We start from the raw sequence: 27,767 nt of genomic DNA on the forward strand, positions 1-27,767 counted from the left end.
GTGAGCAGCATGGACACAACTACGCTCCAGGAAGTGCTGTCCCGGTCTACACCGATCCAAGCTCTTGTTCAGACTACAAAGATCCCATCAGTCCAACAGCTGTGAGTCATGCTATACTTTCATCGCTTTGGAAATACTGACCGGCATTGGCGGGGCCACCAGAGCCAAATTAGGATTCCGAGACGCCCCGTAGCCTCCGTGCAATCCAACAGCCCACTCTCCACACTTAGTACGATCCCGCCTGCTCCACAGTTCCCTGGCCACTATGCTGTCAACTCTAGCCAGCGCTATGATAGTTACCCACGATCAGCTGGATACGGGACGCCGAACCCCAACCCTGCCACGGACTACCCGGCATTCTTAGTAGAGTCGCAAGGGCAATATAACGACCAGATCTACGTCGGATCACAACCTACTCCGTACGCACCCTACAGCGCGGCGGAGCCGGTGAGTGTGCCAATGGGGAATCATTGAGTGGGTACTAACCCAGTGCAGGTCTTTGCTGGCTCCGGTCCTCAGACCTACGGCCATGCTGCACTCTCCCGCAACCGCAATAATGCGCGAGCGAATGGGGTAAATGTGTTCAAATTTTGAAGGCAAGTGTTCGGTAGTAACTAGGCCGATAGGAGTCTAAGTCGGTAGCCATTGTGGACCTTGAAGCTGCGACCGAGGAGGAGTCTGTTCCAGCTGTATGTAGCCTGAATCATTCCTCAAATCCAAATTTTCTATTCTCATAACAACGCAGCAAAACCCTGGACTCATTCCCCACGTTCCGCTGAAGGGTTACCGAAACCTTGTCGGCCATGCGACAGCTGTTCGGCTCTTCAAGTATCCCCACTTCTACAAGCCAGCAGATTGCGTATATCACTCAGCGGAGAAATTCAAGAACAAAGACTCCATGCTACGGTTCCACGAGGGGGTGAAAGATGACAGATACATCAGCCCCTACAACGGCAGAACTGAAGAACTTGTTGTGCAGGCGGTGGACGAGATTTACAATCGCTCTGATAGCGAGGATACATGGCATAGGACATTTATACGGGATATCAGCCCTTGGCACTTGCGACTTGCGAACTGGCCAGAGAATCATATCCCGTATGAGGATAGGATTCTGGGGAGGGTCACATATTCCCAGAAGGCTGTCAGGGGTCTCAAGTATGCCGCCTCAGCAATTGCGCTGCTCACAGTAGTAAGTACATTTTGCTCTGGAAATGTGGCTTGGTCTGGTAGCTAACTCTTCGTAGATAGCCTTTCCGGGCAACGTAGAGGGAGAGATCCGGAACGGTGGTCGGTACGACGCTTTTCCCTATAAGTTCCACGGATACTCAAAGGTGGGTATTCCCATGACTATTGCGTGTTCTGCTACTAATAGAAAATGAACCCAAGGTCGCTCGCAACCTTCTGGAAGAGAAGATCGTCCGGCAGCACGTTGACCTAGGTCACAAAACTCAAGCGGTCATGACGAGCCGTATCCTGAAGCCTCGCAAGCTCTGCCGACTAGACGCCGTTCCGAAGACCGAGAGCAACCCGTTCGGTTTAGACGTAGTAGACGTCGGGGAAAATGAGGTGTTACCATACCTTTTCGCAGCTTATACGACCGAGCAGTTTCCGATTGATTCACCTCCTCACAATGAGCAGCTGGTTCGAATGGCTGCTGAAGCTACGCGAGAGCATGCGTTGTCGGCTTTCTGGATCAGCTGCTGCTGCGTCGACATGTCCAGCGACAGGCGTTTAGCCGATGGAAGGACGTTGCAAGAAGACGTAAGATCTTCGCTCTCGTGAAAGTAATGATGGTTAACCGTTACAGGTATACCGTATCAGTGATGTGATTAGGGGCGCCGAAGCTGTCGTCATCCTAGTCGGTCCATCAGCCCCCAGCCACAACGAAGATGCCGATAGGGCCTCGTCAGTCGGTAGCCGCATCCGGCAATGGGGTGCCCGGATGTGGACATTCCCGGAGGTGCTCCTCAGTCGAGGCAGTGTGATCAAGGTCTACGACGCAACCCAGCATCAAACGTTCAACTTCACCAAACTCGACTTCGCAAACATGGCATGGCCGGATAAGGATGTTTCGCGGCAGCTGATCGATCATTATGAAGGCACTCTTCAACTTAGCCGCTTGGAACTTGTGATCATTGCGCTAGAGTGTCTGCTTTCTCGGCAGCGTGGCGATTTCCTGCCGGGAGACCACTCATACGCATTGATGGGCTTGCTGCGCGTGAGACCTCAGATTGACGAGTCGGACACTAGCTTTCAGGCTTTTGCTAGGTAAGTTGAGTTCAGATCCAGGTTACTTGGTTTCCGCTAGTGCCCGCACTTGCTGACTTACCTTCATACAGACTCTCACTCGCCAACGATAGCGACTTGCTTCTCGAGCGCCTGGCTTGCGTCCTTCCCCGCGACCCCAACCAACCATGGTATGCCATGGACGACGCCTACGGAGCGAGCCTCTGGGACATATACCCTTCGTGTCAGATTGCGGGCATAGGCGACGACAACACCATTATTGTTGACGGTGCGAGGGGGGCGAATGTTCGCTGGAAATCGTTCGCTTCTGTACACGTCCTCCGCCGCTGGTCATGGACACGCCTGCTCTTCAGGATCCTGTTGCACACCTCCTCGATCGCGCTAATCGTCGGCGCAATACTTCTTTGGATCGCTCACTGGATCAGGAAAAAGGAGCGGGCAGCCGCCGCCGCCCTGATGTCCCCCTTTGCCGTAGTGAAGGATTTCAAGGAGTACTACGACGAGCACGGCTCGTTCCTTACAGACTTATCTGATACGCTCAAGAACCTGTCGACAACAGCTGGGGACATGTACGACAACCTAAATAATGATGCACTAGTGATTGTTCACGCTATTGCTCGGATCGTCGTCGACGAGAAAGTAATCGAGGGCTTTGGTGTTCTTTTCATGATATGGGCCATGTCCATGATGGTAGTCGCTCCGAAGGCCATCCGAACTCTCTATGGCGGGAAGCTCTGGAACACTCAGCCGTGGCTTTTCGGGTTCGAAGGCTATCTCCCGATCGAGCAGATCGAGTACCTCATCTTCGGCGATACAAAGAATCGCCTGCGATGGCATCCATTTGGCTCTCCCCTCTCGAAGCACAAGGTAGATGAGAGCTGGGAAGGGGGCCACTGTGAGCCGGTCGATCCCACGACAGACGCAGACGTCAAGGCCATGGTTGAGAATGCGAAGATAAGCCAACTGGGCGACCAGAAAGTCAGTTCCATCACGTGTCCTACATACCAGTACTAAAAGCCCTCCAGATCTTCACGCTTGTGGATACCAATACCATGACCGTCACCATATTCCAGGCCGCGCGACCACCGGTGTGCTTCCTCCTCCTTGGCTCCGAGGGCGGCATGCAGCGTGCAGTCGGGTGCTCGTTTGATTGGACCACGAGCACACTGTACAGGGAGACGGTACTCCGCATGGAGACGTCTTGCAGAGACAAGATGGACCTCGTATCGCGCGCGAAGATTAGCTTGGAAAGGAGGGAGAAGCCAAAGACTCGGCCAGCTCCGCAGCGGTCCAAGTTCGACTTTACGGGCTCGTCGGACAAGTTTTCTAAGAAGAATGAGCCGAAGAGTGGATGAGGTCTTGTGCGTTCGTGGACCTTTTAGCGGTTCTGTTTTATATGCATGGTTTGTTAGCTTCGGGTCGTTTCGCGATCGGTACTTGCTAAAGCTCAGGGTAACGGCCACCTCAATTTACCGCATCTCCGATTACCAAAAAAATAAAAAAATGTGTAGGTGTGATATTCGCCCCTCCGTATTTGTTACAATACTTCCCCTAGATAGTGTGTTAGGTAGCGCAATATCTTTGCCCTACTATGAATATACGTTAAAGATTCCATTACAACGCTCCTACCCATAGTTTAATAGCTGTTCCTACCCCCCTTGGGCTACTCTAGTACTATCTGGTTCCCCCAGTGCCTAGGTCGCAGCAAGCTCTTCACACTAACAATCTTCCCGATGCTCTGCAACGTCGCCTCCCCCGAGATTTCGAAAATCGCTAATTCTGCGCCCAGTTCCTTTCCGATCCAGTTCTTTATCTCCAACGCCACAAGCGAATCAATGCCGTAGTGCCCGAGTGGTCTCTCCAGCTCCATCTCGTCCTCCAATCCCAGCAGTCGGCCCAGCTTCATCCTCAAAACTTCGGATGCGCACAGGGCTCCTGCGGCAGCAGACGGGGCGGCGGCGAAAGCCGCCTTGAAGTTCTGTGCCTGGCCAGGAAGATCTGCGACCTGGCCGTCCTTAGGATCGATTTGTCGCATAATGCTGAAGGTTGGTAGGGCGAGTTCCTTGGGGATTTCTCTTCCATTCGCGATTATATCTGCGGGCAATGCGAGACCGGTGATGAGCTGGCTTTCCTGGGGCGATAGCAAGAGACGCTTTGAGTCGCAGTAGTACTCGAGCAGTGCGAATACTTCTGCAAGAGAATTGGGCCGGATCACGTCCCGCCTCAGTAGATGTCGCATGAGCGCATCGTTCTCCGCAACGACCCCTTCGCCCAGGACTAGTCCAAGGTCGATAGCAGCAGTTCTTTCACCTGCCGCCACACGGTAGCCTGCGAGAGCATCCTCAAACGTATTGCCAGCTGCGTAATTGCTTTGCCCTCCGTTTCCCCCAACGCCAACGACAGATGAGAGGAGGATGAAGAAGTCCATGCCAGATGGAAGGACCTGGTGGAGATTCCACGAGCCATGAATCTTGGGCCTCGTTGCGCAACGCCAGTCCTCTATCGACATATGCGCCAGAGTGGAGTCACGCAGGACCATAGCAGCCTGGAAACACCCCCTGATGGGCGGCATTCGATGCGAACAGCGCGTTATCGCTCCCTGGAGGGCCGGAAGGTCGGTTATGTCGACTGGAGGGAATTCCACTCTAACTCCAGCTGCTGCCAGTTCTCCCACCATCTCCTGCGCTTTTTCGTTACCTTCTAATCCCGAGCGTGAGAGTAGAATGAGATTCCTTGCTCCTTTATCGCAGAGCCAGCGGGCTATACTCCGACCTAAGCCCCCAAGCCCTCCAGCAATCGCGTAGGTCGCGTCGGGGCTGAAACTAAGCTTAGACTGGCCAGAAGAAACCGTCTAGGGTGGGCAGCGTCAGCATGAATATGCTTTGGAGAATCGATGATGACAGATCTCACCGGAATGACCGAATTCCTGTCCAACTCAATCACGAGCTTCCCAGAGCTATCTCCACTATGGAGGAACCTGAATGCAGCTTCAACCTTTTCCACGGGATATACTTGGAGTGGATGCACGGGACGAATATGCCCAGCCCGAAATAGATCCCAAACACGGTTCATCAACCGATCATGCTCAGGCCCCGGTCGGAACATGCCGAGGTTGAAAGATGAGAACGATACTCCCCGCGTAAATGGAACCATGGGAAGCTTTTGACGCGAAAATGCATCACTAAGGCCTATCTCAACGAACCGACCCCAAGGCGCGATGACCTCCCACGATGCCTCGAGAAGCTTGCCTGTCAGAGAGTTGAGAACAACCTCGACGCCGCAACCGTTCGTTAATCTTCTTATACCGTCAGCAAAGGATGTGTCGCGACTGTATAGGACATGTTCCGCAAGAATGCCGTATTGCTCAACAAGCATCTTCTTTTTAGCCGTGGAGCCTACCGTTGCATAGATGACGGCTCCAATCTTCTTAGCGATCTGGATAGCTGCCTGACCCGTGGCTCCAGAAGCACGATGAATAAGTATGCTCTCGCCCTTTTGAAGCCTTGCAATTTCGAATAAGCAGTAATATGCCGTACGAAACGCCGTTGGCATTGATGCCGCTTCCGCGAACGACACGTGGTCTGGAAGAACCCAGGCATCAGTCTGAGGTACACGCCCGTAGGTTCGGAAGGCATCGAGGAACCCGGTTGCCACACGATCACCAACCTTGATGCATGTGACTGATGAACCGACGTTCGTGACAATGCCGGCGTATTCGCTGCCCAGGTTTTCGCTCGAGACGCGTCCTAGTAGAGCCAGCACGTCCTTGAAATTGACTCCGATAGCGCGGACTTGGAATTTCACTTCGTTTGCACCAAGCGGCTGCCGAAAAGTCTCGTCTTCCACCCACTCGAGCGTGCTAAGGACCCCTGGTGTTCGGATATGAAGTCGCAATGGCTGGTCACTGACTGGCGTATAAGTGAGTGGTCTCTTGGCGGCTGCGAAGAGGTGCTCATCAGTTCTTCTCGCTGGGATGAGCCTATTCACGCATAGACGTCCGCTTTCCTCGGCATATTCCGGCTCGTACTCCCCATCCATATGCTTCTGCGTCTGACGAAATACAGTATATATCCGGTCTGCTAGATCCTTTGAACGGCGCTTCTTGCGCATATCCAAAGCTAGTGATACGAGTACCACACGACTGTTCTCGTGGCGGGATACCCGGAGAAGGCCGTCACTGATGGCCTGGTCGGGTGTTACGTGAGCTTGCTTCACCCAGATGAAGCTCTTTGCACGTGAAAGGACTGTTTTCACTTTTCCGAAGTCGTGTTCGCTTATATCTAGCAATAGAGGCTCTCTGAGATCCTGGATGGATACATAGTGGTGTCCGTCACACTCTTGCGACGCGTCCACTTCGGCGAGGGTCCGGGTGTGCGCTTCCGGATTGGCTCCAAACTTCTGACAGAGATCTGCTGCAATTTCTCTTTGGAGTGCAGACTTCTTATCGAGCACCACTATTGTGAGCTCGGGCACTGAAGCACTGAAGTCCTCGCCCGACGCCGTTGAGATCAGGATGGTTCCAGGATAGCCACCGTCGCGTGGGAAGCTTCGAAAAGTTGCCTCGATTCCGGAATATCTGTTCTTTCGGAGGAATGAGTCCCATGGAAGCTCAGAGTGAATCTCCCTGGACTTCTTCTCTATTATATTCGTCAATATGAGCTTGCCGCCTGCCGCATGCAGTTCTCGAATGTGGGCAAGCCCCTCCGTCGGCTCAAGCGTCGCGAAATGTGCGACATCGGTAATGATTACATCGTAAACTTCTCGACGCAACTCTCCCGTATTTGGCTCCACCTTCAGGCTGTCCAACTCTCGAAAGCGGATACGTCTGTTCTCATCAAACAGTGCGCCAGCCTCATCGAGACGAGATGCCTCCTTCGCAGCGACCACGTACTCGCTAAAGAGCGAACCAACATCGGGTCTAACCAGTGTTTCGGTGATGGCAACCGTGGTAGGCGTAGTATTGGAGCCAAGCGCACAAAAGCGCAGGTTTGGCCGTTTGTGCACGAGGCATGCGAGATACCGCTTCAACGAATCAAGTGCCGTGCTAGCCGCACACAGTATTTCAATTTCACCATGTTGCATGGTGTCCAGATCCGGCATCCATGCGAAATGCGAACAGCAGAATGGCGCATTCTGCAGCGTAGGCCGTATCTCCGATGCATTTGCAACCACCGTCATTTCTAGCTCTTCAATCTTAATCACCGGTTGTGCATCTAGCGTATCGAACACTGTTGTTAAGAACTTGGCTCCGCGTTCAGTGATGTGTGTGGCTCTACAGTACGCCTGCTTGGATTCCGACCTATCGTCTCCAAATCCAGAAATTGGAATCCAGAGCTTGCCAATGTGTGTTGGAATCATACTGCGTATTTCACCGGAGCCGTTCAAGGCAGGGAAGCCCAGTTGGATCAGCCCGTCCAGTGTGGTTGGGTGGACGAGGTAAGAAGATGAGCCTCTTTCTACGTCCCCCGCCGGGGGCGCGAGTAATGTGGCAACAGCTCGTCCATTAGAGTCAAAGCGAACATCGCATATGGTCTGGAACTGCGGTCCGTATTCTAGGCCACCGTCTCTCATCCTGGCGTACATGTCAGGGGTAGGGGTCGTGTGATTGCAAGACTCCGCGGCATGATGGTATTCGGCTTGTAGAGACCGTAGCATGTGCTCCTCTTCGTTTACTGCATCGACATCTGAAGCCACTCTTTCGTAGTCGCCCCGAATACGTCCAGAGCAAACTTGCGTTTGACTTCTGTCAGCACCATGCAGGAGAACGCGGAATGAATAGTCAATGTCTCCGGGTCGGCCAGTCTTGAGGGAAGAGGACATGTGGAGATGCAGTTCAACGCCACTTGGATTCGAGGCTATATGGATAGGAGCCGGAAAATCCACGTCTGTGAGTTCGAAGCCAGTAGGATTATTGGTTGTGATGAGCTGTTTCGAGGCTTCGAGAGCCATCACAATCGTACCGGCAGCGGGATACACTATCGACCCCTGGATCTTGTGGTCTTTCACCCAGGGCATCTCCTCCGCTTTAATGATGAACTTCCATCGCGCCTCCGCCGCGCTGAGATCTCCAGTTCGGACTCCGACAAGATCGTGTTTGGCGAAGGGACGAAGCCTGAAGTCGACGTTGCTTGGAGACTCCTCCCAGTACCGAGTCTTGTGATTAAAAGGATACAATGGGAGACGCTGCGGGATCGCTCTCGTTCGACCATCGGGTGAGGTGAGAGACGTAGCTCTGGCCAGGTTGATGCTCACATTCTGGCAATGCATGTAGCCAAGCGCACCCAGGACACTCTGTAGTGCGGACTGGTCTCTATGAAGCGCCGAAGTGTAGCATATCTGACCCTCCAGTTGAGACCTCTTCAAAATTTGTTTGAGGGGTCCTTGCAAAGCCGAGTGAGGGCCCACCTCAAGCCAGACGTCAACGCGGAAATTCTTCAAATGGCGTCCATCCAGGCTTTTTGTTACCGTGTCGCTACTGCCACCGCAGCAGAATTGTACAGCGGTGAGGAAGTGCACAGTTGACACCATGTTGCTCACCCAGTAGGAGGGATTGCACACTTCAGGAGTATTTACGGCCTTTCCACTGACGGAAGAGACCATGGTTGGCCTTGCTTCAGTATCTCCTGGTTCAAGCTCGCTAATGAGATTCGCATAGTCTGGTGCTATACGAAGCATTTGCGGTGAGTGATACCCAACACCGACCCTAAGCCTCCGCGCGAAGAGCTGCTTTTCCGTAAGATGATGCGTCAGACTAGTTACCAATCCTTCTGGTCCAGAAATCGTGACGCTCTGTTCACTGTTGATGCAGCTAATGGCGAATGCTCCTCGTGGAATCGATGGCAAACTGGCCTCGAACTCTTTAATTTCTGTCCTCGTTGCTTCTTCGGACAGTCCAATAGCGGCCATTGAATGCCTGTCTGAAGGATCATTTTCCAGGAATGAACTGAGAACCCCTCGATAGAAGGAGACCTTGATAGCCGAAGCATGGCTGAGATGTCCGGCGCAATAGCTGGGATTGTTAATCTTGGAACAACGTTTTACGGGTCTAATAAAAGACCTACGCTGCAGCGATCTCGCCTGAGGAGTGGCCAGTGATCACCTTTGGGACAAGTTCGAGCCATTGGAAGAGATCGACCAGGGCAATTTGGACTGATGTTGTCAGAGCCTGACTAAACCGCGCTCGGTGTATGTCGTCCTTATGCCCTGGACATGTGAGAAGATCTTGCTGAATTAGTATTCGTCCCATTTCTTGGGGGAGGTTGTCAACGAACCTATGAGAGAAGACGTCCAGCCAAGACGTTGAAGGAGCTCTTGAGAATAATCTATACTTTTTCGAAAGGCTAAGCACATTAGGAGCTCCCTTCCCATGCCGTGCCACTGCGCACCTTGGCCAGTGAAAATGAAGCCAACCGTCGGAGTTGGGCTAAGGCCTCGAGTGGGCTTGGAGACACGCAGTGGCTCTTCCACGATCTCGTCCAAAGAGCTGAGGAGACAGAAAGACTTCCAGGAATGGGCGTCCCTGCAGTTAGCCATTGTGAATGAGTATTGATCAAGGAACAATGGGCCTTCGCTACTCTTAATGCGCCTCAGAAATTCGCCATGTGTTACGGCCTGCCGTGCTATGCCGTCTTCGTCCATTGCCGAGAGTATCAGCAGCCTGGGAACTGGTAGGTTGAAATTGAGCAATTGATTATGAACCTTGCGAAAGTCCATCTTCGTCTGTGCGATGAATGTATCCAGCATTTCACACGAGCTCTGTGACGATGGCCATGTTTGTATTCTTCCGGTGGGCGTGACGTGGCTGCTCCTGGCGATGCTCTTAGAGCGGAGATATGAGGACGAGTCATCTAGCACCACATGTGAGTTCGTCCCACCATAGCCAAAAGAGTTCACTGATGCTCTTCGGACACCGGCTTCCGAGTGCGGCCAAAGAACAGCCACCTCGGGAAACTGTGATATTTCAGCTCACTGACTGGTAGCCCGGATCTTGCACATACCTGTAAGTTGAAGAACTCATCATCAATCTCTGGGTTCAGACATTCGAAGTTTGTGTTGGGTGGGATTACTCCTTTTTCCAACGCGAGAACCGCTTTGATAACACTAGCGAGACCGCTAGCACCTTCTAGGTGTCCAAGATTAGACTTGACGGCGCCACTAGGATTGTTAGCCTTTTGCCTTAGAGGATTCCTCCAGATCAACCAACATGAATAGCGGGTCATTCTTGCTTCGAAATTTCCCAAAGCATTCGCCGATGGCCCTGGCCTCGATTGGGTCTCCAACGACAGTTCCTGTTCCTGGTTCGAGTCAGCGTCATATACGTGACGAGGAAATGACAGTGAACTGACCATGCGCCTCGAATAGCTTGGTAGCACTCATGTCAAGACCCGCTTTCTGATACGTATCTTGAATGAGCTTGGCTTGTGAATCCTTGCTCGGTTGCGTAATTCCGCTAGCAGTATGTCCATCTTGATTAGTGCCGGTCGACCGAATCAAGGCTCGAATCGGATTGCCATCCTCGAGTGCTTTGGAGAGAGGCTTTAGCACTAGACTAGCGAAGCCTTCTCCTCTAGCGTATCCGCTTGCCCTATGATCAAAGCTGTAGCACTTCCCGTCCGGGGAGAGAAAGTTCATGTTTGACAGCGTGATGTTCATTTCTGGTGACATGATTACGTTTGATGCTGCGCAGATAGCCTATGTCTAAGTAAGCCAAGTTCGTTGTGCCGTCAGCACAAAGAGAGCTTACGGTTGAGGACTGGCCCGACCAGATCTCTCGGCATGCCAGGTCTAATGCGACTAGTCCACTCGAGCACGCAGTGTCAAGGGTCAAGCTCGTGCCGCGTAGATCAAAGTACCAGCTTAGTCTGTTTGATAGCATTGTCTGTGAACAGCCTGTTGCGTTGTAGATAGGGATTCGCTGTTCATCTCGTAGTGCGAATGTTATGAAGTCGCTGCAGAAGCTTCCTACGTGCACTGATGTGTTAGTGCCGGCCAGGCCTTTCGATCGTATCCCCGCTGCCGACGAATTAGTAGCTGCAATAGTAACAAACTATATAAAACGGTACATACCACTCTCGATGGCATGATAAGTTGTCTCCAGCAAGCCCCGCTGTTGAGGATCCATGCTTGCTGCTTCCAATGGAGAAAATCCGAAGAATTGTGCATCGAAGTCTCGTATATCTTCCTCTAAGAAGTGGGCTCTTCTTGAGCGGATCTGATGTTCATATTCAGTATTTTGCGTACGCGGGTCGCTGTAAGGTGCCCATGTACTCACCGTGTTTAGCTTCTTGTGATCAGGATTGTAGAATGCATCGATGTTGACCCTGTCCTCGGGAAACTCCGTCGACGTGCATTCCCTGTTCATCAACTTTTCCCAAAGCACATCTTCACTGACCGCACCCTGAGGGAACTTGAATGAAAGCCCGACGATGGCAACGGGCTCCAGTAAGCCGTCGTCCAGGGTACTCTGATGATGTGTTATCCTGCATCCGGCCTTGTTTTGGGCGCCGTTCAAGTCTACGGCGTTGGTGCGTTCCGTCCTTGGAAACGACATTGTTGATACGCTGCTACCTAGGTAGTATGGATGGACAAGTTCGAGAGTGGAAAAGACGACTACGAAGAAAACAGTTTGGATACATTGCAACAAATATCGGAGTACCTAGGTACCCTAAATATTGTTGCCTGCTTTGCCTCAATACGCAGTGGTCACCTCTTCCTCCCCCTTGTTCACGTCCCTCATCTGCTAGATCCTACCAGTATAGGACTCCGCGGCTCCGGAATATAACGCCGGACCGAACCTTTCGTGTCGGCAGAGCTTGACTAGTGTGCACAGGTCCCATGTTAGACACCCACGGAGTGGGGTCACAAGTTTGTGTAGACAGAGCGCTCGCGCCGTTGCGGCTAAAGTTGGTTAGCTTCCTATTATTTGTCACAAGCTTATCTACCAGGGTGTGTTGGAGCTACGCCGTTTGCCTTATTACCTAGGTGCATGAGGCTCAGGGATACAAACCCCTGCATGTCTTGCTCCGGCGGCGCATGCATATGCACATGCAATGCATATTTGAGCAGGGATATAGAGTAGGTCTACTATACCTTGCATCTACCCCCGTCAGATCGCCGGTGGCAGTATGCACATTCGAGATGCAGGAAGATACATACTCACAGGCAACTCTGCGTCGCTCTGTATTCGATTTGGCCGCACCAACATCTTCTCTTCGCCTCCTCAAACACACCATCGCTATGGCCCTTCATACAGAGACCTGCACTCCTTCGTCGCTTGGCTCACCCCAGAAGACCCACGAGATCGTAGGAAATATGAGTGTCACTGATGAGCCAAAGAAAGCTTCCATCCGCGAAGGGAACGAGTATCCGGTCGGATGGCAGCTTCATGCTATTACAGCAGGGTAAGAGGGACTGTTTCCCGATCGAAAGCTTACACTAACAGCGTGAGACTTCTTCTAAGCATGTGGCTGGCTCAGATGGAGTCAACAATCACGAGTGCATCGGTCATCACCATAACGAACGACCTTGGTGGCTACATCAAAAACTCGTGGATTCTGACAGCATATTGGTTGACCTCTGGCGCCTTGCAGATCATCTGGGCGAAGTTATCCGATATCTATGGGCGAAAAGAAACCATTGTTGCCTCGTTGATCCTTTTCAGTGCTTTCTCAGGAGCATGTGGGGGGAGTCAGACTGTAACTCAATTGTATGTTAAGCCGTTGCGCTTGTAGATCGGTTAACTTTATACTGACGCGGGTTAGAATTATGTTCCGCTGGCTTCAAGGTGTCGGCGGATGCGGCATTATGGCCCTTGGTCAGCTAGTGTTCATCGAGCTTGTTCCACCGTCAAAATATCCACTGTATATCGGCATCGTTACGGCTGTGCTCTCCTCCTCGCTCGTCTGCGGCCCGCTTATTGGAGGAGGTATTACCATGCATGGCCATTGGAGATGGGTCTTTCTTGTCAAGTAAGTCCGCGGGTCCCACTTGACCTTCTCCCATCCGTGTTCTAATTAACCCGTCACTCAGCGTGCCAGTCGGAGTGGTCATTTTGGCCGCTTTTCTCTGGATATTCCCTCGTCGGCTGATCAAGGAACCCGCCAGCAAGCGAGAAAATGCTTCGATCAGCTCTCTCAAGAGAATCGACTTCGTCGGTGGTACATTACTGCTTGGAACCTGCCTTCTGCTTACAACGGGCCTTCAGCAGGCGAGTATTTATAGATTCGATTCCGCATTGGTACTCCCATTGCTAGTCTGCACCGCGCCATTCCTTCTCGCATTTCTTGCCTCCCAGTGGTTCATTACGACAAGGAGGGCCAGTGCGGAACCAGTGTTTCCGTGGAGATTTTGCACTGATCGAGTGCGAGCAGCACTTGTCATGTAAGATCCAACAACTCCAGTTATCGAAGCGTTGACTAAAGATGATACAGTATTACATTACTCAACGGAGGAGTCCTATCAATATGCGTTGTTCAGATTCCACAACGCTTCATGACTCTAAATGGGATGTCCGCCTTTTCCGCTGCCGCTCGCTTGCTCGCATTCGGGGCCTTTGTGCCTACTGGATCAAGCGTTGCTGTGACAGTAATGAGCAAGCTACGAATATCTCCAGCGATTATCATGGCTCTCGGTGCAACCCTGCAGATTTCCGGAGCCGCTCCGCTCTCTCGGGCTCCGACCGGATCACATGTAGAGCCGTGGCAATATGTTTGTCAAGTTCTTATAGGATTGGGGGTCGGTTTCATCATATCGGCTGTCATGATCTTGATCCCAAAGGCTGTGGAGGAAAAAGATCTTGGTGTGTACGGTTGTTTGTGTTTTATTTTCCTCGTCGCTAATTTGAAACAGCCGTCGCAATGGCCGCCCAGTCTCAATTTAGAATACTCGGGGGGCTGATAGCGGTTTCAATCAGTGCCACCATTACCACACGCTATCTACAGCCGCATATACGGAGCTTACTCCCAGACCAGCTGGCCAACCTGCTACTCCAGAGGACGGAGGCTATACAGCAGTTGTCCGGTAAGACCCTTGCCGAAGTGCGGGTAGTCTTTGGAGAAGCCTACAATCGAGAGATGTATCTCGCAGTCGGGCTTGCGGCTGCGTGTCTATCGGCTTCTGCTACTGCTTGGAGAGCCCAACAGGACAAGGATGCTACACCGAGTCCAACAGCTGAGGCTCAATCCGCAGACGATTTCATTACGAAAGCAGAAATATGAAACCAAAGATGGAAAAAGGATACTTGCTGTTTCAAACATCTTGCTCACGTAGCTTACTCTAGCTCCCGCAGGGTGAGGCGATGGTTAGTTGTTTTTTTCTGGTTATGAGCGGTGAATATACTACCTTCGCTATACATCGGGTTGAAAGTGCCTCAGAGTGAATGTGTGACTATGGGAGAGCACACTTCGAAGTATATATTCAATCCTAGGGTTCTCTTAAGCTATGATCCTATGAGTTGCCTGAGTCACGGCCCTTCTAGCTATTTTTACAGTGCCAACAATCGACCCTTCAACACTCGGGGATGGTAGCTCATGACCCCCATCAAAAATATACTGCCAAAAAGTCTTCTCCACAAAAATATCACACAGTGACGGAATTTGGGTAGCATAATCGTCTCTACTTCCCCAGACCATCGCTGTTGGGGTATCGATCAGGGTGCCGCGTGGAAGCTCCTCTAGGCGACGCATTTCGCCCGTTTCGAACCACCTAAACGGGTCCCCGACTGCAGTGGGCGAGAACAAAACGGCGCATCGAAAAGGCGGCTCGGCATCTGCCTTCTTCACTTTCTTGTTGGCCATGTACATGATGGCCAGTCCGGCTCCTTGAGAGAACGCGAATACACCGTCGAACGGGCCTTCCGCTGCCAGGAATGCGTCCAGCATGCCAAAAGCCGTCAGATAACTGGGCGCATGTTCGGGATCAAAATACGCGTAGTGCGCGTCGTCGGTGCTCGAGATAGCCGATAATTCTGGACATATGAACTCCGAACTATCAAAGTGAATGTCGTATAACTTCACCTGGAGCCATAGGCCACGGGACAGTTCCTTGAACAAACTCGAAGGTGTGTTCATCTCCAAGTTGGTACCTGAGCGCCGCTGTTTGCATTTTGAAGAGCTGCCGCTATGTTAGCCTGCGAAACGACACAGAGAGATCGTCTTACTCGGCTGCTCGTACCAATGCCGTGCAAGCAGAGAAATCGCATAACTCTCGTCTCAATCAGACCTGCTGTCTGTTTCCGTGCGCGAAAATCAGAATTTCGGGTTAGCTAAAGCGGCCTCTCAGACCGGCCTGATGCCTGCAGGTTGGTGGTGGAGGGTGAAATCGGCCCCCTCGAGATAAACGTCGTTCGGTGTTCCAAGGAATATGCATACTGCATAGCGGTTTACACTTTTCCCTCGCAGCGAGAGGCTTATCAGAGTTGCCGCATCCGATGCGCTATCTTGAGGCGCAGCATATGCATTGCATAATATTGATACGCTGGCCCAAGACTGGAACCTGGTGGAACCCAACCAGCTAGGATACTATCCACACGCATTATCGGCGAACAAACGAGCGGGACGCCCAGAGCTGTGCCACCCCAGATTAAATTGCGAGCCACACCACAACAATCAACTCACGTTCTTTCACACCACCGACTGCCTACTTCCGCATGACTGCCTGCCCGGCTCACGTCTGCTAAGGGAGGTTAGTCAGAAGAGTTCAAAGATCTCTTATTCTGGGCAGCCCGGCGATTCTGAACCCTCGCATCCACATCTTCGCCGCCCACATTGCCTCCGCCAGTCATCATGTCGTTTTCAGAACATTTGTCAAGAGCGAACCGCCAGATCAAATACATCCTCATATCGAACACATTCCGGGTTTCAACATGGCTTGCTCTCGGCAGTATCTTGCAGCTATTGAGCTTACTCTCTCTGCCTCGCAAGTTGAGCATCCTCGCTCCAATACTGCTCGTCTTCCACCGCATCGCCAAGGCGATAAGCAATTCACGTCACATTTACACGTCCGTCTTCTCGGATGTGAGGCGCGGACGCTGGACAACCTGGCTTCCCCCATCAAAGTCTGACGAGGATGAGTCTGGGGTGGTCATGTTCGTGCTAGGAGCGCGCGTGAATCAGTTAGTCTCTCCGCGAGCGCGGCTTAGAGGAGAACGCACATTTCCAACACTGTTGACTTCTGTACAGCCCACAAGGCCGGAGGGCGGCAAACGCACTAGAGCTTGGTAAACTCTACAACGCTATGTGGGAGGAAGCGGAAGCCAATCGCTTCCGATGGGGCTGTAAGTTCAACTGTATCTTATTGAAGTCTATTGCCGCAGCTTGACCCCGCTAACCCCGACATTGCGTTGACAGACCTTGGAAGAACCCAGATGCTGACAAGCTGTGGGGACGAAGAGGGCTTCACCTTTGTTTGGTTGACTTATTGGCGAGATATCAAGGGGCTCCACGAGTTCGCAAAATGCACTGCACATCGTGCAGGGCAAAAAGCGTATGTCGATGACAAGAAGTTTCCGTACATGGGAATTATGCACGAACTTTACTTCGCTCGTAAGGGCTCCACGGAGACCTTGTACCACAACTTCCCTCCATTTGGAATGGGTAAGTCCGCCGCCAATTTCTCGAGAGCATTCGGGATCCACAGACTCATTATTTGACGCATAGGGCAAACAAAACTCATTGTTGATGAGGGTGCCGGGCCGATTTTGAAGGATCCCCTAGTCCCGGACCAACAGGGTGGGAGTACCATGTATGAGCGGATGCGTGGGACGTCGTGAGTTCAAGCTTGGGGGTCGGAGAAACAAGTATGGATAAGTGAAGCGAGCCATGCTGTACAAATTTCACCCTAGGAGGGACATATTATTGAAACATTGTTCATGAGTTTCCCGGCTCTAAACGTTCGCCATCAAACCAATCGGAGTTCAAGTGATGTTTGCAAATCCGGGGGGCCAGGGCCATTGGTGATCTGGTAGAGTATGGGTATTTTCCACTGTGTTGGGATCGTGCAGCACAGTGGCACGGTGCGTAGAGGCATATGTCCGGATAAATAACTTGCTGTGAGTACTCCACAGCTCTGGGACTGCACATCTTTCGGACTCCGAGAGCTAATCTATTCGTTTCTTGTGCGATGCAGCTTTCACAGCCTATTGCAGCACCAACTTCGGCGCCTATGGCATCTGACCCAGCTATACGCCCTTGAGAGGAACACCTCGTTTCTACATCCCGATTTGTGAGCTTCAACTCATCCCGTCTCTCTGATCTGTCTTGAGGTCAGGCGAGAATGTCACCTGAAGATCGCGAGGCCTTCCTCAGCTCTCCAGCCTCAACCCCTCCATTAGGAGTCAAGGCAAATTTCGAAAATGCTGAGAATGCTTTCCACTTTGCTTTTCCACTTTTCGTCGGGGTCTTCGTCCTATCCAACTTGGTGTTTGGAATGAAGATGTATGTCCAGCTACGGATCGTTCGGAGAATGCACCTCGAAGACTATCTACTTGGCCTTGGCTGGGTGAGTCGCCATTCCACAAAAGTATAATCGTATCAAAAGTGACCGGTTTTATAGCTGGCGTACGCTGGAGCTTTCGGCCCGATTGGTATCATGATATGCTATCTCCCAGTTGGAGTGCACCAGTGGGATATTACAATGAGGCGCCTCATCAGACACATGTTTGTGAGTATTGCAGCTGCGCGAGTGTCAAGCTACTAATAACCTCAAGCTCTACTATGTGTCCATAATCGTATGGGCCGTGGTTGCAATCTGCGTCAAAGTTAACATTCTGTTGCAATACATACGCATCTTCATCCCTAGTGGCGTCCGAAACGCAACATTCTGGGCATCGGTCACGCTGATTTGCATAAACTGCACCTTCGAAGCGCTGCGACTGTTCCTATCGATCTTTAATTGCAATCCGCGAAACAAATTCTGGGACCAGTCCATCAAAACGGGCCACTGTTTAGACTGGGTGGTCATCAATACCACCGGGAATGCGATCACGCTTGTTACCGACCTTATGATCTGGCTTCTCCCTCTACGGGTGATTTTCGGCCTTCAGATGAAGTTCGCCAAAAAGATTGGACTATCGGCCCTTTTCACCCTCGGTGTTTTTGCTCTCGCGTCGTCCGGGTTACGACTGCACTACTTCATCAAATTGTTGCGCAATCGCGCAGATACCACATTCTGGATGGCCAAAGTATGCTTTTTCGCTACCACACAGTTAACGGCTGGATTCCTTGTGGCCGCCCTTACCTCCTTCCCCATATTTGTCAATCACACCAGGAAACAGCCCTGGGCCATTCGTCTGGGCTCGTCCGTGAAGACTTTGCTGCATGTTAGCAGGTCGGGTAGCCAACGCAATAGTGCTTCAGCAAACACCACCATTGGCGGTAACAAGCACAAGCACAAAGCAAAGAGCAACGTAGTCACTGATGTTGAGTTTGAGGAGCTGGTCAATAACACGTTGGATAGTGTGAGCATGGCAAGTGTATCTCCGCCAGAAGTGGCTTATGGGAGACGAACAGATTGATGCGGTGTGGGACTTTGCATCGTGGAATTTCAAAGCACATGTAACTGTTCGGAGGAGAATTATGTACTGAATTGAACAACTTCGATGAATAAACATGATTTATGTTTATCTTTCTGCGGAAAATGAGCTCGCTTCAAAGATCTGTGGGAACCCCAAGAAACAAAAGCGTATCCGCTGAACGAACGTTTGTAGACTCTGATTGGCTCTTCCTGCCCGGGTAATCTCATACGGGGTAAAGGCCTTATTAGGCATAGCGTAACCGCGTTCATGGTTACGCCCAGAACTGTGCCTCTACACTCGAGTTGGTCATCCGACACATCGACCTTAGACTACCACCTGTTCGATGCGCCCTCACGAACTCGGGAAGCTCATTCAGCTGACACCGTGATGGCGACGACAACACCGACACCATCACCGAAATTCGTACCTCTCGGTGGATCCATCTCGCTCTACACCCCGTCACAGCCTACGAAAGGACGACTTGTGATACTAGCGACATGGCTAGGCGCCGCCGAGAAACACATTGCGAAATACACGACCGCATACACCCGGTTTATCCCAGACTCCAGAGTTTTGCTCATTCAAGGCACAATGGGCAACCTATTCCAACACTACTCCGTGCAGCGAAGAGCCATCCATCCCGCTGTACAAGCCATTCGAGCCGTCCTCGACGAAAGTAGCTGTGAGGAAGACGGCAGCCATACAGAAATCCGTCCGCACATCCTCCTTCACGTATTCTCCAACGCAGGCGCAAACTCGGTGGCCAATCTCCTACACGTGTTCCATCAAGAATTGGGCGCTCCGTTACCGCTGGTAGGCGTGATATGCGATAGTTCCTTGGCAAAAGGTGGCTACAAACAGAACTACAACGGCTTTATGCGCGCTCTCCCCGATGGGCTTCTATTCAAGATACTTGGGCCACCATTCATCAACCTCGCTATAGCCATTCTGAATACGTCGATTGCTCTCGGTCGGTACGAGCGCCCGGAGGACTATTGGCGGAATAGCATGATCAATGAGGATCTTATCAAGGTCGGAGACCCGCAAGAGGAGGGAAGCAAGAGGATCTGCTATTTTACATCCAAGGCAGATAGAACAACGCCTTGGCAAGATGTGGTTAGCCATGCTGAGATGGCTTGCAAGAACAAGTGGTCGGTTATGCTATTTGTATACGAAGACACGCCTCATTGCAACCACATGGCGGAGCATGGAAACGAATATGAAGAAGCGGTCAGGGCTATGTGGACGAAGTCCAAACTCTAAGGAGTGAACGGACTATCTGCCTGAACTTCGGCATCTCCTTCGAAATATCCCAAGAATCGAGAAAGGACGATACACATGTCGTTTCTGGTCGCGGAGTTGGATTACGTGGCAATGGCAGCACGTTCACTTCTAAGCCTGTTGAATTGGATCCTTTTTCCGAAGGCTATAGCTACTACATTGAAGGCTAAAGTAATTACCACCAAGTTACTCCTGATACATGGAAGGCTTGCACGAATCCAATCAACAGTATCCGTCACATGATGGTGGTTTAACTCCTTGCTGTCGCACGCTCCTGCAAATGGCCAACACGCGTAATACAATACATGAAACCTCCTATAGCTGTGCCGTCACACTACACAAGGGCGCTTAATGGGCCTTCATCACTGATCACAGCCCTTCATAGCGGTCCCCGGTCAGGCTCGAGAGCCTAAGTTCAGAAACCTTGGACTGTCCCAAGTCCTCCCAAAAAGGAGGAATGAAGATTTCACAACCCGGCCCAACCGACTCGTGAGTCCAGTCTGCATACTGCGGCACAGCGCAACGGCCTCTAGCCCCTCACTTCCCCTCACCGGTTATAGTAAACAAGTCAAATTCTACGACGCGCGATTATCACGCAACCGCCTAGCAATAATGTCGCATCGGACTTCGAATTTTGCAATTCAAGTTTATATTGCGGCGTAGTTCCCATGCTGGATCAACATCTCGGGAGGGCACTAACGGCCGTAACAAGCTTCTGTCCTATTGCCGGTTAAAGCTATCTAGGCAACTTATGCATGACGCAACTCAGCATGTAGGCGCGGAACAAACGCATGACCCAGACTTTTAGTTTCGGGACCCGAATGTATATTGCGGCACAGTCGTCCCACGGTGCCGGTGTCTCGGGATGAACCGTGATACGACGGTTGATCTGCAGCGCCATGCATTTCGGGCGGTTCCCGTATCCTCCCGCTCAGCCTTCCCCCACGCCTACTGCATCTTCCCGGTTAATCTACGCTGTGGACGCTTCGCTAGGCTTGGGATCCAGCTGCATGCTCGAAATTAAACAACAAGGATGGCCGTTACTTGGGCCTGTTGTTCGCATCGGAAGCCTTGGAGGGCATCGACGCAGGGGACAGCAGAATATAACCCGAATTCAGCGACTCGCAGTCTACCGGCACGACGGTAGGGATACCTCTAATCTAGGAATGAGCAACCGTAGTGCCTGAGCCTTCCCCGCCACCTCTTGGATGCGCAGCCTTGTTTCTACCTCATTCTAATTCAGGCTATCGTTGGGTACGTCCATAACGTCCTTCTCTCAACAAGACTATCACAACCATAGTAACGTTCGACGATATCGTTCAAAATGATAGTCTCCAAACTCAGCGACAGATTTACGTTCCCTCCCAACTTCCTCAGTTCAATGCCATTAGGCGCCACCTGCATCGTCCTCTTGATTGGCATTTTTCTTCTCGTATTCCGACTATGGGCTTTCACCATCAAACCGTGGCTGAATCCCCAACAGCCTCGCGAGCTTCCGTACTGGATACCATATGTGGGACATACAGTGAGGTACATCCGAAGCGGACATGATGTTCTTTTACGCGCACGGTGCTTCACCCATTCCTGCTGCACAAGCGTCTCCTTGCTAAAACCGTCTGTTCCAGGGCCCATCTCAAGAACAAACGAGAGCCATTTGCCATCACGCTCATAACCAGAAAGATGTATTTTATCGTCGATCCGGCGGACGCAGCTGAAGTGTACAAAAACGCCGCCTCCTTCGCCTTTGACAGAGTCGTGCAACAGCTCCAACGCACATTCGGCATTTCGGAAGGGACGATGATGGCCACGTGGGGCTCCTCTAAAGAGAACGATAGCAAAAGTGGCTCAAGCAAAGCGCGAGACAAGAATCTAGGAGAACTGAGTATGGAGTTTTGGAGGACGCAACTGGTACGTCAGGAAGGATACAGCGACATCGAGAGCAAACTGTTCCAGCACGTCAGCGCCATACTAGACCAGCAAGTCTCCCGTGCCGAAGCTACTGGTGGAGAAATAAGTCTGTCGAAGTTGACTACCGAGGTCATAATAGGGGCAGCCCTACGCGCGTTTTTTGGGGAGTCGTTGCTCGAGATGCAGCCTGACTTAGTAGAGACCTACGTTGCATTCGACAAGGAGAGTTGGAAGCTATGGTTCAGGTGGCCATTTTCCAAGTCAATGTACGCGAAGAAGGCGGCAGTGGAGGATTCGTTGAGGAAGTGGATTACGCTTCCGCAAGAGCGGAGGCTAGGGAGGAGTTATATTGTCAAGATGGTCGAGCAGACGCAGCGGGCGCTGGGAACGCCGGACCCTGACCTCGCGAAGATTATGAATCTCCTGGTATATGTGTACGTCCTGCTTTCCCCTGATTACCCGGTAACTGGGTCGACCAGACCTTTATTTCGTCCGATGCCGGACGCTAATTTGCCCCCAGAGTCAACGCGAACACGCACAAACCCTGTTATTGGGCCCTCGTCCATCTGCTTAACACGCCATCACTTCTTTCCACCATCCAAGATGAGACCGCGCCAGCGTTCTTAGAAGATGGAACGCCGAACTTGTCGTATTTACGAGAGTCGACACCCTGGACTTCAGGTCTCTTTCACGAAGCCCTACGATACTACAGCGCGAGCGCTTCCATCCGCGTCGCCACCTGCCCTACCTTCGTCTCTGGCAAGCTCATCCCCGCAAACTCGGTCGTCTTCTTACCATTTCGACCGCAGCATTACGATGCCTGCATTTTTGGTAACGACGTCGACTCCTTCGCCCCGGGGCGGTTTGTCAAGGACAAGAGGTTGTCTAATAGCCCCAAGTTTCGTGCCTTCAGTGGCGGGAGCTCTTATTGTCCGGGTCGAGTGGTGGCTAGGCAGGAGTGCGCCATTTTCATTGCATTGCTGTTGCGGAAGTACAAGGTTGAGGTGGTCAATCCCGGGATTCCAGAGCGGGACTTTAGGACACCCACAAAAGGGTTCGTGTCGCCAAAGGCAGGAGAAGATGTGATTCTAAGGCTAGGTAAGAAGACATCTTCGACTTAACAACTAGAGTAACCGCCGATTATATAAATGCTCTCTCACCGGCACATAACACAAGCACGTCTTTTCCCTCCCCGTTTTTTTCTTCCGCCGAAATAGAATCCGGCTGAAGACCGGATACGAAGGTGAACTTGAAGGCTGCACCTGTTCCCAGTGGCTATCCACTCCCCTGAATGTCCGGACTATTCCCAAGTCATCACCGAGGAGAGGCAATGCTTGAGAGTAAGAACAACGGAAACGAGTACTTATATTTTTCTGTGTGTAAGAATGCCAAGGGTATCAAGCGGCGCAGGCTTTTCGCTGTGTCCAACTATCCAACTATCACCTTCCAATAGCAGCCTCGCTCGCCTTCAGACTCCCCACGACAGCAAAACATATCATCGGCGTAATCGAATACAAAATCTGTCCACCTCATTAGTCACAATCCCCCATTGCATCCAGACTACCACTCACCGTCAACAACTTCGCAATCGCCATCTTCTCCGTCTCCGGGCCGCCAGTCACGTCCGTCAGCGCGACCAGAATCATCGCGGGCGGCCCCGTCGGCATCAGCATCATCGCAAACCAGAGCATCGGATCCTGGTCCAGCAGCCCCGTCTTCGTTGCCAGCGCCCAAATCAGCGGGATGCTGATCAGCGGCCACACGATAAAGCGGACGAACGTAATAACGGCGAGGCTAGTTTTGGACACGCCGCCGCTGTCTTCGCCGCGCTTCATGCGGAGCATGGATTGGGAGAGCTTTACGCCCACGACGATGATCTGCAGCGTGGCGAAGAGATCGCCTACATTCTTGATGGCGGATGTGAGCCAGGCGTTGAGGTAGCCGCCGTCGTTGCTATCGGCGAAGAAGAGTTTGTGGAGCGGTGGGGTGAGGCCGATGATGGCGCCCACGACGGCGCCGATGAGGGGCGCGTTGGCGAACGAGTAGAGGAAGTCGAGGGAATCCTGGGCCCACGGCGGGAGGCTGTTCAGCCACCGCATGCCTCTCCTATAGCCCGAACGCATGTTGCCATTCGTGGAGTGGATGACTTGCTGCGGCAGAAGCGACGTCTCCTCATCGACGATGCCGTCCGGTCCGCGCTCCATCTCCCCGTTCTCCCCTCCATCATCATGCTCTTCTTCGCCAGCTTTGTCCTTATCATCCTCACTTGGCGCGTCCTCGTCACTCGGCCGGAGCAGCCTAGGTCCCAGCGCAAACGTCAGCGAATTGCTGACCATGGCATTGACCAGGAAGTACGACTCGGCCCGATCGAGCGCATCCGACGCACTATCCCCCTCCAGTATGATCGCATTCAGCACTCCCGTCGTGCTGAGCGATTGTATAAGCAGGAGCGGCAGACTCGTCGTGTTGTTGAAGGCGAGGGCGAGCTTGACCCAGTGCGGCAGCTTGAGGAGGCGCGTGGCGAGGGCGCCGATGCCCAGCGAGAGCAGAGTGTAGCTTATCGACCAGACTTGACGCCATTGGTTAGCTATGCTTCGTTCGCGCGGCTGTCGATGGAGCACTCACTCAGAACGGGGACATAGCGGACGCCTGTGTCCTTGTGCAGATTGGAGCCGATCTTGTAGATGAGCAGTGCAGGCAGGAACAAGCGTACGCACGTCCTGGACACCTCCTTCGCTGCACTGGTCGAGAGGAGGTTGAATTGCGCCGTCAGGACGCCGAAGAAGATGGTGAGCAGCACCGACATGGAGGCCTGGAGGGCCCCCAGGAAGGGCACCAAGAGCTCGGACGTGCTCATGCCCATGGCGGGCGAAAGAAGGGGAGGAAAGGGAAAGGTGCGAAGCGATGCGGAAGCGCACCGTAAGCGCACCCGCACCTCTTATAGCGCAGACGGGACGAGTTGATGTCGTGTGTGCAAATCGCCTCGCAGGGGCCTATCGCGATCGCGCCGACGTCATTCCGCGGGAACAGATCGTGGGTGGGGCACGGGCCCCGCTCCAGGAACGCGGGCTTGTCGCGTGCGCGCTTAGCGTGAGCACATCCACCGCGTCATCCAAGAGAATCCAAGACAGGTCCATTCCGGGTATCTATTTTACCTTACCAAACCAGCTTCTACCTGCCTGCGCCGACTTCCAAAGGCTTTACAAAATCCCGCCAGATATCCAAGAACTCCTTGCGATCCGCCTTGCTCTGGAACTTGATCTCCAGTTCAGAGTAGCCGAAGCGATTTAGATTGCCCGCGATGCTGGGCCTTCCGCTGCCGAAGATGGAACTCCTCGACCTGATACTCAGCGCGGATGTCGATGTGGAGGACGACATGGTGCCTGAGCGCTGGGGGCGGGTCGTATCGGTGGAGCCCCCTTGGACGGGGGTAACCGCGGTTCCAGCGTCGCTATGGTCCGACGACTTGGACGACTTGCGCCGCTGGAACACTTTGTCGCGCGTAAACTTCCCAGGCTCTTTGGAGAACACGAGCGTGAGCCTATCCGAGCTCTTCTTGTACACCGCGTCATCAAGCCACTGGAATGCGTAGTGCGGTTCCTCGACCCAATGCGCCTTCTCTTCCGGAAGCGCGCTGGTGTAGAACAGAATCACCAGTACGTCCGTCCTTTCGATGCCGTTCAATCCTAGCTGGACTTCACTCCGTTTCCATAACCTCAGATTCTTTCCCCGGCACTCCGGCTTGTGCAAGTTCGACGAGATGGTCAGCACCGGTCGGTCATATAGCAATTCCGCTGCGTCTTTGTCGTTGTTGGTGTACAGCAGCGTCTGGAACTTCGTACTCGACTCTGCGTCTGCGAACGTGTACTTGATATCCGTGCACCTCTTTTCTAGCCTCCCATACGACCGTCGCGGAAACTCGATCGAGACGTCGCCATCCGCATATGAGATCGTCAACGGTATACTGGGACCCGTCGCAGGAAAGTGCTGCATAATCCAGGGTTTGACTTCTCCGCTGCTTGACGAGCGATACAGTGATCGAATGGTTATGCCGGCGTCCTCCCGGTAACGCCAGGCCAGGGTGCACTTCCTAGTCTCCACGCCCTGGATTGTGGTTCGCTCAACCTGCACTTTCGTGCAGAGGTTGTTCCATTGCAATGCTCCCGCGCCGAGAGCGATGCTTACAAGCGAGCCGGCCGAGAGTCTGTGGCGGAGCGGTTGGGTTGTCTCTGACGGGGTGGTCTCGGCTGTGCTGATTCCCAGTCCACCCGGTAACGACCCCGCCCCGGGCGATGTGCTTTCGCTCGAGCGTGTCGTTGACACGGATGGTGTGCGTGATGGGCCTTGGGAGGACGACGTCGTTGGCGAACCGCTTTCCCAATCCACTGGGTCAAAGTACGAGTGGGCGATCATGGGGCTTCCTGTCGGCGAGAGAGCCATCGGGGAGGTGGTCGTGGTAGGGGAGGGAGTGGTTGGCAGGGGTCGAATGGTGGCGACAGAGTCACTCATTGACAGAGCGCGGTTATCGAAACGAGAGAAATTACCAGAAAAGTCGCTGTCGACGGTATACGTTCGATGGGGAATTGGTGCGAGATTGCTCACTTCCCGCCGCACCGCGTCGCTCGGCGACAGATTAGTCCTCTTCTCCCTCTTCGCGCGGTTCTCTTCAATCTTGATAGCATCTTCCAGCTCGCGCCTTAGATGATACAGCACAGCCGCTGTCTGTTCATCCCCGTTTTGGGCCCCCGCCGGTGTACCACCAAGGGACAGTGGCCGCACCAGGTTGCCAGCTTGTGAGGCGAGCCGCTCATCCTCGCTCTTGAGCCAGCGACTGAATGCTTGCCATTCAGTGTACAGGTCTTCGGCTTCGGACGGCGGAGGCAACGCGTTGGGCGCTGTGCGCGACGAGCTTCCTAGGGCATTCGTTGTGTAGTATTGACCTCCGAAACTCATGGCTCGGAAGGGAGCCAGATCCAGCAACCGTTGGGTTTGCTTCGTGGCTTCGAGGTGTAGGCGCCTGCACATGTTCAGCACCGAACATTTGGGGGAGCTGATATGTACCCACAGCTGTAGGAAGTTGATGCACATCTGGAGCGCCTGGTAGTTACCGCTGATCTGCTGCCTCAGACCCTCGATCTCCTTTTCTTTCCCAATATATCTGACCGTGTAGTAGATCTTCTTCACACTCATTCTTCTGTCGACCAGATGTGTGGAGTAGGGTTCGAGGGTCTCTTGGCATCGTTCTAATGTCTCCTTGAAGTCTAGGAACGGAAAGGGCAATGGCTTTCCATACTCATTCAAGAGCTCACTGAGCTGCTCGAGACACTGGTGGAAGTTGGAGAACTCGCGGATGAGGAACTTGACCTGGGTCTCGGAGTTGTCATTCGCATCTAGGCTATGTCAGTCGTCCTGCGGGTAGAGATACTCACTTCCCAGAACCTACCTTTGAAGGCAACATAGATGCGCGCCGATAATTGGACGAGGTTAATCACATCAGTGGGACTGAAGCCGAACGACATTCTAGTGGGCACTGCAGGCCGCGCGCAAGCGCAGCTCTACACTTGGGAAGCCTGCTCTCATGCACCGAGGGGGTTGACAGCAACGGAGAAGGCTGTCGCATGAGCATGCTCCGGAGCTGGCAGTTGGAGGTTGTAGTAGCTGCTGCCCTGGGAGCCCCACTGCCATGGCCATGCCTCCCTGGCGCTAGGCTTGGGGTCAGACGATTGGGAGTGGCTCAGCCATATTGGCTGTCGCCTGCTTGCTGCTGCAGGCAGTGCAGGCACAATATTGATGCGTTTAAGCCCTCGGTCAGTTGTGTGGT

At 52.8% G+C, this 27,767-nt stretch overlaps 10 protein-coding genes across 10 annotated transcripts in view; 6 read left to right on the plus strand and 4 right to left on the minus strand.

Annotated features, from left to right (window-relative positions):
* The window catches only part of BU26DRAFT_326453 (uncharacterized protein), a 4,234-nt gene extending 512 nt beyond the window's left edge, over positions 1 to 3,722 (plus strand). Inside the window, exons 3-12 of the mRNA XM_033822132.1 lie at positions 1 to 101; positions 163 to 447; positions 496 to 573; positions 627 to 689; positions 746 to 1,189; positions 1,245 to 1,331; positions 1,387 to 1,761; positions 1,808 to 2,268; positions 2,340 to 3,225; positions 3,273 to 3,722. The exon at positions 1 to 101 is cut by the window's left edge and continues 119 nt beyond it. Coding sequence (XP_033683087.1) covers positions 1 to 101; positions 163 to 447; positions 496 to 573; positions 627 to 689; positions 746 to 1,189; positions 1,245 to 1,331; positions 1,387 to 1,761; positions 1,808 to 2,268; positions 2,340 to 3,225; positions 3,273 to 3,602 — 3,110 coding nt within the window. The 3' untranslated portion in view covers positions 3,603 to 3,722. The remainder of the gene's footprint in view (positions 102 to 162; positions 448 to 495; positions 574 to 626; positions 690 to 745; positions 1,190 to 1,244; positions 1,332 to 1,386; positions 1,762 to 1,807; positions 2,269 to 2,339; positions 3,226 to 3,272) is intronic.
* A 188-nt stretch (positions 3,723 to 3,910) lies between these two features.
* Positions 3,911 to 11,797, minus strand: BU26DRAFT_485511 (reducing type I polyketide synthase; the record flags this gene model as incomplete). Its single annotated transcript, XM_033825884.1, has 10 exons — positions 3,911 to 5,098; positions 5,158 to 9,256; positions 9,309 to 9,468; positions 9,519 to 10,197; positions 10,245 to 10,401; positions 10,451 to 10,541; positions 10,593 to 10,938; positions 10,991 to 11,259; positions 11,314 to 11,458; positions 11,519 to 11,797. 10 exons carry the CDS (start codon positions 11,795 to 11,797, stop codon positions 3,911 to 3,913), a joined length of 7,413 nt encoding a protein of 2,470 aa, XP_033683088.1.
* Positions 11,798 to 12,620: 823 nt separating this feature from the next.
* BU26DRAFT_428346 (MFS general substrate transporter) lies at positions 12,621 to 14,462 on the plus strand (the record flags this gene model as incomplete). The annotated part of the gene is made up of 5 exons (XM_033823778.1): positions 12,621 to 12,952; positions 13,008 to 13,214; positions 13,276 to 13,626; positions 13,677 to 14,044; positions 14,095 to 14,462. The coding sequence occupies 5 exons, from the start codon at positions 12,621 to 12,623 to the stop codon at positions 14,460 to 14,462; spliced, it is 1,626 nt and encodes a 541-aa protein (XP_033683089.1).
* Positions 14,463 to 14,678: 216 nt separating this feature from the next.
* Positions 14,679 to 15,603, minus strand: BU26DRAFT_485514 (uncharacterized protein; the record flags this gene model as incomplete). The annotated part of the gene is made up of 3 exons (XM_033825885.1): positions 15,404 to 15,603; positions 15,261 to 15,357; positions 14,679 to 15,211 (listed from the first exon to the last, which is right to left on the minus strand). The coding sequence occupies exons 1-3, from the start codon at positions 15,443 to 15,445 to the stop codon at positions 14,679 to 14,681; spliced, it is 672 nt and encodes a 223-aa protein (XP_033683090.1). The 5' UTR covers positions 15,446 to 15,603.
* A 284-nt stretch (positions 15,604 to 15,887) lies between these two features.
* BU26DRAFT_519836 (uncharacterized protein) lies at positions 15,888 to 17,125 on the plus strand. Its single transcript, XM_033829159.1, has 4 exons — positions 15,888 to 16,357; positions 16,425 to 16,519; positions 16,593 to 16,838; positions 16,902 to 17,125. The coding sequence occupies exons 1-4, from the start codon at positions 16,029 to 16,031 to the stop codon at positions 17,012 to 17,014; spliced, it is 783 nt and encodes a 260-aa protein (XP_033683091.1). The 5' UTR covers positions 15,888 to 16,028; the 3' UTR covers positions 17,015 to 17,125.
* Positions 17,126 to 17,517: 392 nt separating this feature from the next.
* On the plus strand, positions 17,518 to 18,757 carry BU26DRAFT_565504 (uncharacterized protein; the record flags this gene model as incomplete). Its single annotated transcript, XM_033833405.1, has 3 exons — positions 17,518 to 17,742; positions 17,797 to 17,904; positions 17,951 to 18,757. 3 exons carry the CDS (start codon positions 17,518 to 17,520, stop codon positions 18,755 to 18,757), a joined length of 1,140 nt encoding a protein of 379 aa, XP_033683092.1.
* A 321-nt stretch (positions 18,758 to 19,078) lies between these two features.
* BU26DRAFT_519837 (indole-diterpene biosynthesis protein-like protein PaxU) lies at positions 19,079 to 20,294 on the plus strand. Its single transcript, XM_033829160.1, has one exon. The coding sequence runs from the start codon at positions 19,145 to 19,147 to the stop codon at positions 20,018 to 20,020; it is 876 nt and encodes a 291-aa protein (XP_033683093.1). The 5' UTR covers positions 19,079 to 19,144; the 3' UTR covers positions 20,021 to 20,294.
* A 918-nt stretch (positions 20,295 to 21,212) lies between these two features.
* BU26DRAFT_326528 (cytochrome P450) lies at positions 21,213 to 23,199 on the plus strand. The gene is made up of 3 exons (XM_033822133.1): positions 21,213 to 21,607; positions 21,664 to 22,380; positions 22,467 to 23,199. Exons 1-3 carry the CDS (start codon positions 21,363 to 21,365, stop codon positions 23,065 to 23,067), a joined length of 1,563 nt encoding a protein of 520 aa, XP_033683094.1. The 5' UTR covers positions 21,213 to 21,362; the 3' UTR covers positions 23,068 to 23,199.
* Positions 23,200 to 23,385: 186 nt separating this feature from the next.
* BU26DRAFT_428778 (uncharacterized protein) lies at positions 23,386 to 24,809 on the minus strand (the record flags this gene model as incomplete). Its single annotated transcript, XM_033823802.1, has 3 exons — positions 23,386 to 23,466; positions 23,518 to 24,515; positions 24,572 to 24,809. The coding sequence occupies 3 exons, from the start codon at positions 24,807 to 24,809 to the stop codon at positions 23,386 to 23,388; spliced, it is 1,317 nt and encodes a 438-aa protein (XP_033683095.1).
* Positions 24,810 to 24,993: 184 nt separating this feature from the next.
* On the minus strand, positions 24,994 to 27,677 carry BU26DRAFT_326537 (uncharacterized protein). The gene is made up of 3 exons (XM_033822134.1): positions 27,390 to 27,677; positions 27,012 to 27,336; positions 24,994 to 26,963 (listed from the first exon to the last, which is right to left on the minus strand). Exons 1-3 carry the CDS (start codon positions 27,463 to 27,465, stop codon positions 25,118 to 25,120), a joined length of 2,247 nt encoding a protein of 748 aa, XP_033683096.1. The 5' UTR covers positions 27,466 to 27,677; the 3' UTR covers positions 24,994 to 25,117.
* Positions 27,678 to 27,767: the final 90 nt, after the last annotated feature.

This window comes from Trematosphaeria pertusa (genome assembly GCF_010094035.1).
Source record: "Trematosphaeria pertusa strain CBS 122368 unplaced genomic scaffold BU26scaffold_8, whole genome shotgun sequence".
Taxonomy (NCBI): domain Eukaryota; kingdom Fungi; phylum Ascomycota; class Dothideomycetes; order Pleosporales; family Trematosphaeriaceae; genus Trematosphaeria; species Trematosphaeria pertusa.

What these genes read in the sequence shown, in the direction of transcription:
- BU26DRAFT_326537 (XM_033822134.1), bottom strand. Translation starts at nt 27,465, where the DNA reads ATGTCGTTCGGCTTCAGTCCCACTGATGTGATTAACCTCGTCCAATTA. An exon ending in CATCTATGTTGCCTTCAAAG is followed by an intron (nt 27,337 to 27,389) that starts GTAGGTTCTGGG and finishes GACATAGCCTAG; the next exon opens with ATGCGAATGACAACTCCGAG. An exon ending in TGCATCAACTTCCTACAGCT is followed by an intron (nt 26,964 to 27,011) that starts GTGGGTACATAT and finishes GAACATGTGCAG; the next exon opens with GCGCCTACACCTCGAAGCCA.
- BU26DRAFT_519837 (XM_033829160.1), top strand. Translation starts at nt 19,145, where the DNA reads ATGGCGACGACAACACCGACACCATCACCGAAATTCGTACCTCTCGGT.
- BU26DRAFT_326528 (XM_033822133.1), top strand. Translation starts at nt 21,363, where the DNA reads ATGATAGTCTCCAAACTCAGCGACAGATTTACGTTCCCTCCCAACTTC. An exon ending in GATGTTCTTTTACGCGCACG is followed by an intron (nt 21,608 to 21,663) that starts GTGCTTCACCCA and finishes CGTCTGTTCCAG; the next exon opens with GGCCCATCTCAAGAACAAAC. An exon ending in ATGAATCTCCTGGTATATGT is followed by an intron (nt 22,381 to 22,466) that starts GTACGTCCTGCT and finishes ATTTGCCCCCAG; the next exon opens with AGTCAACGCGAACACGCACA.
- BU26DRAFT_519836 (XM_033829159.1), top strand. Translation starts at nt 16,029, where the DNA reads ATGTCGTTTTCAGAACATTTGTCAAGAGCGAACCGCCAGATCAAATAC. An exon ending in CTAGGAGCGCGCGTGAATCA is followed by an intron (nt 16,358 to 16,424) that starts GTTAGTCTCTCC and finishes ACTTCTGTACAG; the next exon opens with CCCACAAGGCCGGAGGGCGG. An exon ending in CTTCCCTCCATTTGGAATGG is followed by an intron (nt 16,839 to 16,901) that starts GTAAGTCCGCCG and finishes TTTGACGCATAG; the next exon opens with GGCAAACAAAACTCATTGTT.